General features: G+C 38.1%; 1 protein-coding gene and 1 long non-coding RNA gene across 2 annotated transcripts in view; one reads left to right on the top strand and one right to left on the bottom strand.

The window, feature by feature from the left end:
- Positions 1-3,584: 3,584 nt before the first annotated feature.
- Positions 3,585-4,438, top strand: LOC144959528 (uncharacterized). Its single transcript, XM_078892143.1, has 2 exons — positions 3,585-4,315; positions 4,417-4,438. Exons 1-2 carry the CDS (start codon positions 3,585-3,587, stop codon positions 4,436-4,438), a joined length of 753 nt encoding a protein of 250 aa, XP_078748269.1.
- A 55-nt stretch (positions 4,439-4,493) lies between these two features.
- Positions 4,494-12,330, bottom strand: part of LOC144959472 (uncharacterized) — a 14,250-nt gene continuing 6,413 nt past the window's right edge. Inside the window, exon 3 of the long non-coding RNA XR_013642628.1 lies at positions 4,494-4,546. This is a non-coding gene — a long non-coding RNA (uncharacterized LOC144959472). The remainder of the gene's footprint in view (positions 4,547-12,330) is intronic.

Below are 12,330 nucleotides of genomic sequence, written 5' to 3'. Positions count from 1 at the left end.
GAAGACAATAGAGAATAAAAAAATTTCGCGGCGGTGATGGGGTTTGAACCTGCGACCTTATTGGTACGACAACTCCGCCTGGCCGGTGAGAGCGTGACTCTACCGTATGAGCTATCCACGAATCCAAAGAATTCGTATCAAACTCAGGTCATTCATTACTAGAGCTCTCTCTCTCACCGACTACTGGAAACCGCGGGTCCAACACACATCCGAGAGGGAGACCATTACGGGAAACTGGCTGAGTAAGATCAAAGAGAGAGGGAATGGGGATACCCCTCTCATGCGCATAATGGACGGTGCCCCCGTTTCGAGCCGAAATAAGTCCCGGCAACCCTTGTACGCAGAATCCCTGACTACGGACAGAGCTGCACATACGAGATGGAAGTCGGTTTGGACGAATTCAATCCCTCGTGGTGGCGGGGACCTACACTCCTCTAAGCTTGGTGAGAAGTTGCCAGGCTTTGATACCAGTAAGAGGAGACACTGGGTAGCTGCGAATCGACTTCGGTCGAGGAGCTGCCTAACGGCAAGTGCGTTTCATCGGTGGGGTCTAACTTCCTGTCCAATATGTCCACGCTGTGGGCAAGAACCCTAGACGGCAGAGCATCAAGTCGAAAGGTGTGTTGTGACGATGCTACCAGGCGGGTTTGTGACGGTGCACGAATGAGGACCAGACTTTGCTGATTGGGTCGATCGTCATAACACAATAGTGTGAACCATAAGAGGCTGCTGCCATCGCGAGGTTACCTGGCCAGAAGTTAAGCTTAATAGCCAATATTCTCAACACAAACATAATATAACATAGAAACGATTGAGACATATTTACGTAACGTTTGAATGCACTAAGGTACAGCCAATAAAGTTAATATTGTCAGCCAGACACAATTTAAAAAAATCTTTTTAAAAATGGATCATAATTTTATAATTATTATAACATTTGTTATTGCTTTGTTTTTAATTTACAAAATGTCAACTAAATGGTTTATTCTTGATTATTCTTAATTTGATAATAAGTTGTATAATCATCTTAAAAACTTAAAAAAAATTAAGGTGCTCTAAACCACTACTGATTTTAAGATGAGTCATCAAATTGGTCCAACCAATAAATAGACTAAGGTAGTTCACTTGTCATCAAAAATTTAAACTTTCTTCTCCAACGTTTTTTTAGCTTGTTCAAAATATTTACAAGACATTTTATTTATGTTTATTTTTTAAATGTCTTTTCATATTTCTTTTTGTTATACATTTTTTACATTCTTAACATTGATCTTGTTCGTTGTTATTTTTTTAAATTACATTCTTTACAAGTATTTCAATATAATATTCATCTAAATGTTTTAAACCAATGCATTCACTACAATACTTACAATCATCTTCATTCTTTTTGTTAACAGCATTGATATGTTTATCAAAGTTATATTTAGTTTTGATTATTTTATTACAATATTCACATTCGTAGGGAAAGTTGCTTCGCTCCATTAAAAAAAAAAGTTATATACTTACTAACTTATGCTAGCATCTTTTCTATTTCTGGTATATTTTGCATAATATCTTTATATACTAAATCACAGTTTAACAACTCTGAATATTTATCACATACCTCATTAAATCTTATATACTTTTTAATGATTGATATTTTTATATTATATGTCTTTCTTCAATAAAAATATTAATTTCTTTAGGAGAATATCCTTCCATGTTCATTAAACACTTTAAACGTGATAAATATAAACCAAAGTAATGATAATAATATTTCTTTCCTGTAAATTAGTGTCTAACAAAATTATTTTCATATTGGTCACCCTTTTTAAATGTAGATTTGTTATCGGTAATATCATCATAAGGTTCATATCCTGATAATGGTTTATCATTTGAATCTAATTTCTTTGATAGTTTAGTGAATGGACCTGTGTAATTGTGATAAGGTAAATGCATTTCAGGCATCTTATCAATTATATCATCTACTAATCTTCCACCTTCTAAGGGTAAAAACTTAGATTTCTTTGTTCCACAGAGAGCACAATTACCTTGTAACATAGATCTGTTGTTCTTAGTAGTCTTCTGTGTAATATTATTTGTATCAGTTATTTTCCTTACATTTCAAACAATAAATCTTTTCCATTTTAAATTACTGAATTTATAAGTATTGAAAATTTAATATTTGAGAATAAACCATTATCAAATATTGATTTAATGGAAGCGGTAAAGAAATGAAAAATAAAAAAAAACTTTAGAGGAGTATTCTTAAGAGATCAATTACCTTGTAGAGTAAGAAAAAATGAATGTGGAATAATAAATTTAGCTGATTCTGATGATTTTGCAGGAACACATTGGATTTGTTATTTTAAAAAAGATAAAAAGAAAATATATTTTGATAGTTATGGTTTAATTTCCAAAAGAGTTAGAAGCTTTCTAGGATATGATATAGAATATAACACTTTGCAAATACAACACGGAAAACTGTGATTTGTGGTCATCTCTGTGTATACGTTCTTTCAAAAGTTTCTAAAGGATTTGAACTTTGTACATTTATGATTCATTCGATCTTGATCAGTTTTCAATTACCAGTATTCTATGACAATATTTTTCGATTTTACATTGCCGTATTGATACATTTTTCCTGATATTCAAAGTTGTGTAAAACTGTCTTTGAATGATACAATGCAAGCTATATGAGATTCTGTAATTATAAACTATTGTATAAGGCATTTAAAGGAGAATTCCTATTAAGCCTTTAGTAAGATAAGATAAGATTAGATGAGATATGATTTGAACTGAATGATATTATTCAAAAATTAATTCCTTAAAAATGGCTTTGTCACATAATCAACCTTCTGTTAATAAATTTGGATTAACTGAAGATTATGAAGCCTTAGATGATTCTAATATTGTTTCACCTATATATGATCATAGAACGAATCTAGGTGAACTTGAGAATGTGTCTGGTTTAAATCAACCCGGTAAGAGAAATGCAAAATATGGATTTAGACTAACCCCTAATGGTATTTATGAAAGAATTAAAATCAACAATCCAGATAAACTTGATAAGAATGTAGAAGAAACATTCTATTAAATGTTGTTCTTGGTAAAGATGATAAATGGAAATCAATAAAAGCTAAACATGAATGGGATGTTGATATCCTTTTAAGAATAATAATGTTGTTTATAAACCTGAAACAAAAGAAGTTCAGAGAATATTTAACACAGGTAGAATCTTTGGAAATTGTGTTCCAGTTGAATCATTTGAAGATACTGGAACTATAGGAAGATATCACAAACATCATTATTTTTCATGTGGAAAAAGAGGAAATGCAATTATTGAGTTTCTCACAAAGTTTAATGATGAATTAAAAATGCTAAAGATCCCATCACATGCACCACATTAATCCAGAGTTATGAAATAGTTTTCAAAAAGGATTGAGTATGTAGACAATAGGTATCAAGTGGCTCTACCTTGGGTAGAATCAAAGAAGCTGTAATTGCAGTGCAACGAGTCTCAAGCTAGGCAGAGACTTGTTAATTTTGAGAGAAAGTTATCAAGAGATTGAATACTGAAAAAGGGATATGATGATGTTTTTAGGAAAATGGAGGCAGACAGCATCATTGAGGAGGTGCTCTTGGATGAAGGTCAGAACATGACACATTCAAAATTTTATTTGCCTCACAGACCAGTTGTTAAGATGTCCAGCCTTTCAACTAAGATACGCCCTGTATTTGATGCTTCTGCCTCCGGACCAAACACTATCTCTCTAAATGACTGTATGGAAACAGTCCCAAACCTGTTACCTCTGTTGAGCGATGTGCTCATGCGATTTAGAAGACATAAAGTAGCCTTATGCTCCGATAGAGAGAAGACTTTTCTCCAGATTAGTGTCAGACCAGAAGATCGCGATGCGCAACGGTTTTTCTGGCAAATTGACAACATAGTTCGCGTTATGCGCATAACAAGAGTCCCGTTTGGAAACAAAGCTAGTCCATTTCTCCTGAATGCCACCATTTGTCATCACCTGTCACAGTATCCAGCCACCAAGGCCATCAAAGAATTGTCTGAGAACATGTATTGCGATGATTGGCTCTCAGGAGGCGACAGTGTGGACGAGGTTATAAATCTCATGTCTGAAACTTCAAAAGTCATGAATGAAGCTGGTATGAAGTTATGCAAATGGTCTTCCAATAGTTCAGAAGTTGCAGAAAATATTCATAGACAGTTCGAAAACAAAAGCTTAGAAAATGACTCTGCCAAAGTTCTCCGAATGCGTTGGAGTCCAGTCGAAGACACTTTCACCTTTGATGGTATCTTGGTTCCAGAGGATGTGTTAGTTACAAAACGGTTGATTTTGAGTTGCATAGCCAAGACATTTGATCCACTTGGGCTTATCTCCCCTATTATCCTGTCTGTCAAAATTTTGTTTCAAGGAGTGTGGACGTTGGGACTTGATTGGGATGAGCAAGCTGAGTTCGAGTTGAGAAAACGATTTTTGGCATGGGCTGGAGATTTGCTTAGGTTGCGAGAGTTGTCGATTCCAAGATGTTTTGTTTCTCTCACCTGGAAAGAGAAACAATCTGTGGAACTTCATTGTTTTTGTGATAGTCCTCTCAAGTGTTATGGTGCTGTGATCTATTTAAAAGTTCTTGAAGTTGATGGTTCAATCTCTATTTCTTTGTTGTTGTCAAAGGCTAGAGTTAGTCATTTAAAGCCTGTCACTCGTCCAAGACTGGAATTGCTAGGAGCCGTCGTTGGTGCTAAACTTCTCCATTCTGTTGTCAATAGTTTGCAGCTCCCAGACAGTGTGAAGTACTTTTGTTGGACTGATTCGTCTGTGGTGCTGCAGTGGATCCGTAGTGAGCCGACTCGGTGGAAAATGTTTGTGTGCAACCGTGTAGCTCAAATACAAGAGCTTAATGCACCCGAGTCATGGCATCATTGTATTGGGAAAGAGAACCCAGCCGATTGTTTAACCAGAGGGTTGTCAGCTGAGGAAATTCTGAACAAACCGTTGTGGTTTCAAGGTCCACCGTGGCTCAAAGGTCCTAATAATGAAATGGACGAAGTCAATGAGGGTAGCCATGTGGTAAATGAGGAATCAGCAACCACTAGTGTCACAGTGTGCGCAGCTAAAGCTGATTCAGTATTGGATTCTACACGGTGGGGAGATTTCTCTAAGTCTATTAGAATAATTGGTTGGATTTTCCGATTCATAAATAATTCAAGAAGAAATCTTATGGAAACGACACATCATAAGTTGTGTGTTGATGAACTTGAGTTTTCAAAATTGAAGTTGTTGTTGTACATACAAAGTTTACATTTTGCTGAAGAAATCGAGTGTCTTGAAAATAATAAGCAGGTTAAAAGGACGTCGGTCTTGTATAAAATACGGAGTTATAGTTAGACACCGAAGCTCGCCTAACGAACGACTTGCCCAACACGTGACCATTTTTTTTCTCGCGTCCTCTCGTCTAATCTCGTCACTCCCGAATAGAAAGAGGAGGCGGAGCTCATATGATATAACGCAATGAAAGTTCTGTCCGATGACGGGTGGGGGATATCACCTCTCCAAAACTTACCTTATTATATGAGATCTTGAGATTCTTATCCAATCATCGATTGCTCGTTTGACAGTTCGCTTGTGAACAGTTAGGAGACCATCTCTTGATTTATGGGCAGGCGGCTTTGCGTAAAGGCGGTGAGTGTTGTATACATCAAAGAGTACCGCTGACCCATGGGTAAATAGTGGTTGTGTAACCCAAAAGCCCTGTCGTCTCGACTGCAAGGTCTTGTATGTAATAGTTGCGGCACCATCTCAAGGATCAGGAATTAATTAGTGAGCTGATTCAAACAATGTGGGTTTCAAATTTATCGTATACGTAATCATTTGGAAGCTACAGAGAAAGGTGTTTTGGTGTAATCCCTTTCACACACACACACACGCGCGCGCGCACACACACACACACACACACACACACAAACATATACAAACAATACACAAACAATACACATCCCTGGTCATCTATTGCCTATATTATTAATGTTAATATATACATCCCATGCTGATTGTCACTACCCCCCCCCCCCAACCATTTCCACCATCCAAGTACCAGCGGCCTTTTCTCTTTGATTTCTTATCATGGTCTACCCGAAGCCCAACACCTCGATCGTTTGTGGGTCAACCCACCCCCCCCCCCTCCCCCCACCTTCCCCCGTAATCAATTTATAATTTTCTCTCTGTATAGAGCGCCACATGCACAATTATATACTATTGAATGACACTGACCTTGCCCCTCCCCTAACACAAGCCAACAGCAACCCAAGCTATCCTCTATCACGTGACCTTAGATCCGATGCTGCATACCGCTTGAGAGTCTTCACTATCCAGATCTCGTTCATGGTCACGTGAGAAGGCTATATCCGTTCGGGTTCGGCGTTCGGGTTCGGCGTTCGACCCGATTTCGTTAAAAGCCTAATGAATCCCTTTCTTGACAAACGAGGACTGTTGAAGATGAGAGGTCGGCTTCAATTTTCTGATCTTACCTTGAATGAAACGTTTCCTATCATTCTGCCAAAGTGTCATTTGACCTTGTTATTAGTGCGCAGAGAACACATTGCGTTAAAACATGCAGGAGTGTCACAAGTCATGGCACCTTTGAGAAATCAGTTTTGGATAATAGGTCTAAGGTCTCTGACAAAAAGGGTTATGCGGAAGTGCGTCCGTTGTCAACGATTCGATTCTCAACAATATTCACAATCAATTTCTCCCTTACCCCAGGAGCGCCTGGTTCGTGCCGATCCCTTTAGTATTACTGGTGTTGACTATGCAGGTCCTTTATTCACTGTGGATGCTGTAGGAAAGAAATTCTATATCTTACTCTTTACGTGTTGTATGGTTAGAGCAGTTCACATTGAGCTTTGTGGAAGTTTGTCATTGAGTGATTTTCTACTCGCGTTCAGACGTTTTGTTGCGAGACGAGGAATGCCCTCTAAAATACTATCTGACAACGCGAAGACATTTCAAGCGCGGGCAAGCAATATTGCTGATCGTTATACCGATGACGGTCCTAAGTGGTCATTTAACGCTCATAGAGCTCATTGGAGAGGTGGAGTTTGGGAAAACCAGTGCGTTCAGTAAAGCAATTTTTTTAAAAAGACAATTAGAAACCGGAGTTTGAGTAGAGTAGAGCTGGAAACTGTCTTGTTCGAAATAGAGTCTTGCATAAATGGCAGACCCCTGACTTATGTCTCTGATGACCCTGAGTGCAATAAGGCATTGTCACCTGCTCATTTTCTGCTTGGGCGTCATGATAGCCATAAGCCGGCGGTGGAAGCAAAAGAGCCAATTGTTAGTAGAGCTATGGCAAGAGAAGCTTCGTTACAGATTAAAAGGCAATTAAATAAATTCTGGGATCTCTGACACAAGAAGTACATTCGAAACCTGCCTCTTGTCAGGTCTTCACCTAGGGGTTCTCCGGTTAAGATAGGTTCTCTAGTTTTACTCAGAGAAGATAACAGTCGAAGTCTGCGATGGCCTTTAGCTCGAATTGTTCGTCTTTTACCTGGGCGAGATGGTTGTGTCAGAACTATTGAGATCAGAACTGCTAATGGCAAATTTGTACGACCAGTGCAGAGGGTCCATGCTCTCGAATTGGAAAATGAACAGTATCCTGTTGAAGAATATATTTCTTCATGTGATGATAAAGTTGATGAAAACTCAAAGCAGGACAGTGATAACAGATTGAAGCATTCACAAACATCTGATACCACTAGATGTGGCGATGATTGGTCGCCGCAGAAAACTCAGTCTGTTGTTGTTTCGAGAGCTGGTCGCATTATTAAACCTCCAGCTCGTTTACAGATAAAATGAATTAGGTCTAAGATTGTTTACATAAGTTTGACCGTATTTTAAGCATTTATCGTATTCATTATCACATTTAATTTTGAAATTTTCGTTTATGTTATTGATTATTTTACTGTTGACAAGTATTATTACCATGTGTTTGTTTATCAGTAAACTTGCCAGAATATTTTACGAATTTTACGCCAAAGTGGCAACCCAGATTATTTAGACCTGAAAGTTATAAGGTACACATAGTACATATATGATGATATTGTACACTATATGCATGCATTCTTTATAATGATAATAATATTTTTCATATACAATGCCTATTCCTGGCCCTTTTGGAATGTTAAAAGACCAAATTTAATCATATACCCACTTGTTCCCTGGACAACGGTCCGTTTGTAGAAAAAGTTGTAAGTGAGGCGGAACGGGTAGAGCTGATGGTTGAGTGATAAGTCCCTGATCATAGGTTCGGATGATTGTGTGCTTAAGTACCGATGGAGGCGCTTGCCGTGTGTATTCACGACGGCTAGCATGTCCTAATAAAGTCATATCACAGACAGACTTGAATGCAAAGATGTCAATTTAAATAGCCATCCTATTTAAATTGTTGAAAGTGGAATAACTTTAAACGTTAAAACATTTTGTTTCAATATATAATATATAATGTCTATATATTTATTTTTAGCTTGGAGATAATTAAAGATTGAGGCAAAAGTTTATAGTTTAAGTTCACTGGGATTTCCCTTTTATTTATCTATTTTTATGTTTTTAAATGATGTTTAATTCTCCTTCTCAGTCTCACAAAAACCAGTTACTCATAATCGTGACCATTAAAATTGCCAGGAACTTTTATATTGTTATTGTTTTAAAAATGGATTTGATTTATTATTAAGAGTTAGAGCTAACACATTTTTGTAGGCAATTCGTTAAATTTGTATTCAACACATGCATTCCCTCATCACAATTTATCTTATTTGTTGAAGATATTACTTCAAGGTAGGGAGTAATGTTATGGAAAATGAGAAGTTACCCGAACAGAGCCTCATTCACATTATATCGATGTAGGTAGCGGAAGTAGGTAGAGAGAGAGAGAGAGAGAGAGAGAGAGAGAGAGAGAGAGAGAGAGAGAGAGAGAGAGAGAGAGAGAGAGAGAAAGTAATATGGTGGAGGCTGTGCAGCCTAAATTTAGTGTTGTGAAACAAATATTATAAATAAAGCTTATATAATCATCAATGGACTTTGTTTTATAAGTGTAGTCATGTTGTTGTACATGAACTAAAGTTAATTCTCTTCAATATGTTTACTACTACTACTACTACTACTACTACTACTACTACTACTACTACTACTACTACTACTACTACTACTACTACTACTACTACTACTACTACTACTACTACTACTACTACTACTACTACTACTACTACTACTACTCAGTGGCGTAGGGCCTTAAAGACTAATAAGGTTAAGCCACAGGTCGTCATTGTTTTGATAATTTGTAAGAATTCAACAATAAAAAGTCACACTTTTAATTTTCTGTTTCACAAACAATGAAATTCATTGTTTACCTGGTGTTGAAAAACCCTTACAGGCCTCAAAACTTGAACCAATCACACCGCTTTGAATTTACTATAGCTCGAGTCGTACTCGTGCCCCTGACCAATGAGTCCAGCGTGTGGCTTTAAAGGTTGAGAAGGCTTCCAGCCATATTCCCACGGTACAACCAGGCGATGCATTTCACGCTTGCCGTGTGCTATGACTGTGGGCATGAAGAGGCATCTTGACTTTGAACTGAGTCATTGTGGCTTTCATATCATCGCAGCTACACACAATGACCTAATTATTCCATTAATGGCAATCGTGTTGTACCTGTTACCCATCCCTCTTCGAGTCGTGTCAGGCATGTGATATTGAATTTCACTTGTCCCTTTTAACTTGAGTGTGAGACTGTGTGTATCTTTATTGATAGTTCGAGTGTTAATCTGATGTGTGCAGTGTCTGTTTTTAAAATTTTAATTAATTGCTATTAAGTGTGATGAATCACGTCTATTACTTGTTGACTATCAATACCAGTTCTTTGAATAGGGAAAATAAACTTTTGAGTCTCGGTCCCCATCAATCAAACGATTTTGTACTCACAATTAAAGATAAGGAAAATAACTGATACAAATAATATTACACAGAAAACTACCAAGAACAACAGATCTATGTTACAAATTGACAACATAGTTCGCGTTATGCGCATAACAAGAGTCCCGTTTGGAAACAAAGCTAGTCCATTTCTCCTGAATGCCACCATTTGTCATCACCTGCCACATATCCAGCCACCAAGGCCATCAAAGAATTGTCTGAGAACATGTATTGCGATGATTGGCTCTCAGGAGGCGACAGTGTGGACGAGGTTATAAATCTCATGTCTGAAACTTCAAAAGTCATGAGTGAAGCTGGTATGAAGTTATGCAAATGGTCTTCCAATAGTTCAGAAGTTGCAGAAAATATTCATAGACATTTCGAAGACAAAAGCTTAGAAAATGACTCTGCCAAAGTTCTCCGAATGCGTTGGAGTCCAGTCGAAGACACTTTCACCTTTGATGGTATCTTGGTTCCAGAGGATGTGTTAGTTACAAAACAGTTGATTTTGAGTTGCATAGCCAAGACATTTGATCCACTTGGGCTTATCTCCCCTATTATCATGTCTGTCAAAATTTTGTTTCAAGAAGTGTGGACGTTGGGACTTGATTGGGATGAGCAAGCTGAGTTCGAGTTGAGAAAACGATTTTCGGCATGGGCTGGAGATTTGATTAGGTTGCGAGAGTTATCGATTCCAAGATGTTTTGTTTGTCTCACCTGGAAAGAGAAACAATCTGTGGAACTTCATTGTTTTTGTGATAGTCCTCTCAAGTGTTATGGTGCTGTGATCTATTTAAAAGTTCTTGAAGTTGATGGTTCAATCTCTAGTTCCTTGTTGTTGTCAAAGGCTAGAGTTAGTCATTTAAAGCCTGTCACTCGTCCAAGACTGGAATTGCTAGGAGCCGTCGTTGGTGCTAAACTTCTCCGTTCTGTTGTCAATAGTTTACAGCTCCCAGACAGTGTGAAGTACTTTTGTTGGACTGATTCGTCTGCGGTGCTGCAGTGGATCCGTAGTGAGCCGACTCGGTGGAAAATGTTTGTGTGCAACCGTGTAGCTCAAATACAAGAGCTTACTGCACCCGAGTCATGGCATCATTGTATTGGGAAAGAGAACCCAGCCGATTGTTTAACCAGAGGGTTGTCAGCTGAGAAAATTCTGAACAAACCGTTGTGGTTTCAAGGTCCACCGTGGCTCAAAGGTCCTAATAATGAAATGGACGAAGTCAATGAGGGTAGCCATGTGGTAAGTGAGGAATCAGCAACCACTAGTGTCACAGTGTGCGCAGCTAAAGCTGATTCAGTATTGGATTTTACACGGTGGGGAGATTTCTCTAAGTCTATTAGAATAATTGGTTGGATTTTCCGATTCATAAATAATTCAAGAAGAAGAAGAAATCTTATGGAAACGACACATCATAAGTTGTGTGTTGATGAACTTGAGTTTTCAAATTGAAGTTGTTGTTGTACATACAAAGTTTACATTTTGCTGAAGAAATCGAGTGTCTTGAAAATAATAAGCAGGTTAAAAGGACGTCGGTCTTGTATAAAATGAATCCCTTTCTTGACAAACGAGGACTGTTGAAGATGAGAGGTCGCTTCAATTTTCTGATCTTACCTTGAATGAAACGTTTCCTATCATTCTGCCAAAGTGTCATTTGACCTTGTTATTAGTGCGCAGAGAACACATTGCGTTAAAACATGCAGGAGTGTCAAAAGTCATGGCATCTTTGAGAAATCAGTTTTGGATAATAGGTCTAAGGTCTCTGACAAAAAGGGTTATGCGGAAGTGCGTCCGTTGTCAACGATTCGATTCTCAACAATATTCACAATCAATTTCTCCCTTACCCCAGGAGCGCCTGGTTCGTGCCGATCCCTTTAGTATTACTGGTGTTGACTATGCAGGTCCTTTATTCACTGTGGATGCTGTAGGAAAGAAATTCTATATCTTACTCTTTACGTGTTGTATGGTTAGAGCAGTTCACATTGAGCTTTGTGGAAGTTTGTCATTGAGCGATTTTCTACTCGCGTTTAGACGTTTTGTTGCGAGACGAGGAATGCCCTCTAAAATACTATCTGACAACGCGAAGACATTTCAAGCGCCGGCAAGAAATATTGCTGATCGTTATACCGATGACGGTCCTAAGTGATCATTTAACGCTCATAGAGCTCCTTGGAGAGGTGGAGTTTGGGAAAACTAGTGCGTTCAGTAAAGCAATCTTTAAAAAAGACAATTAGAAACCGGAGTTTGAGTAGAGTAGAGCTGGAAACTGTCTTGTTCGAAATAGAGTCTTGCATAAATGGCAGACCCCTGACTTATGTCTCTGATGACCCTGAGTGCAATGTGGCATTGTCACCTGCTCAT

The sequence above is a fragment of the Berghia stephanieae genome, chromosome 14, assembly GCF_034508935.2.
Source record: "Berghia stephanieae isolate SIO BIC M18660-M18661 chromosome 14, UCSD_Bste_1.3, whole genome shotgun sequence".
NCBI lineage: Eukaryota > Metazoa > Mollusca > Gastropoda > Nudibranchia > Aeolidiidae > Berghia > Berghia stephanieae.
Note: the sequence above shows the minus strand (reverse complement) of the source record. Positions and strands in the feature narration are given on the sequence as shown.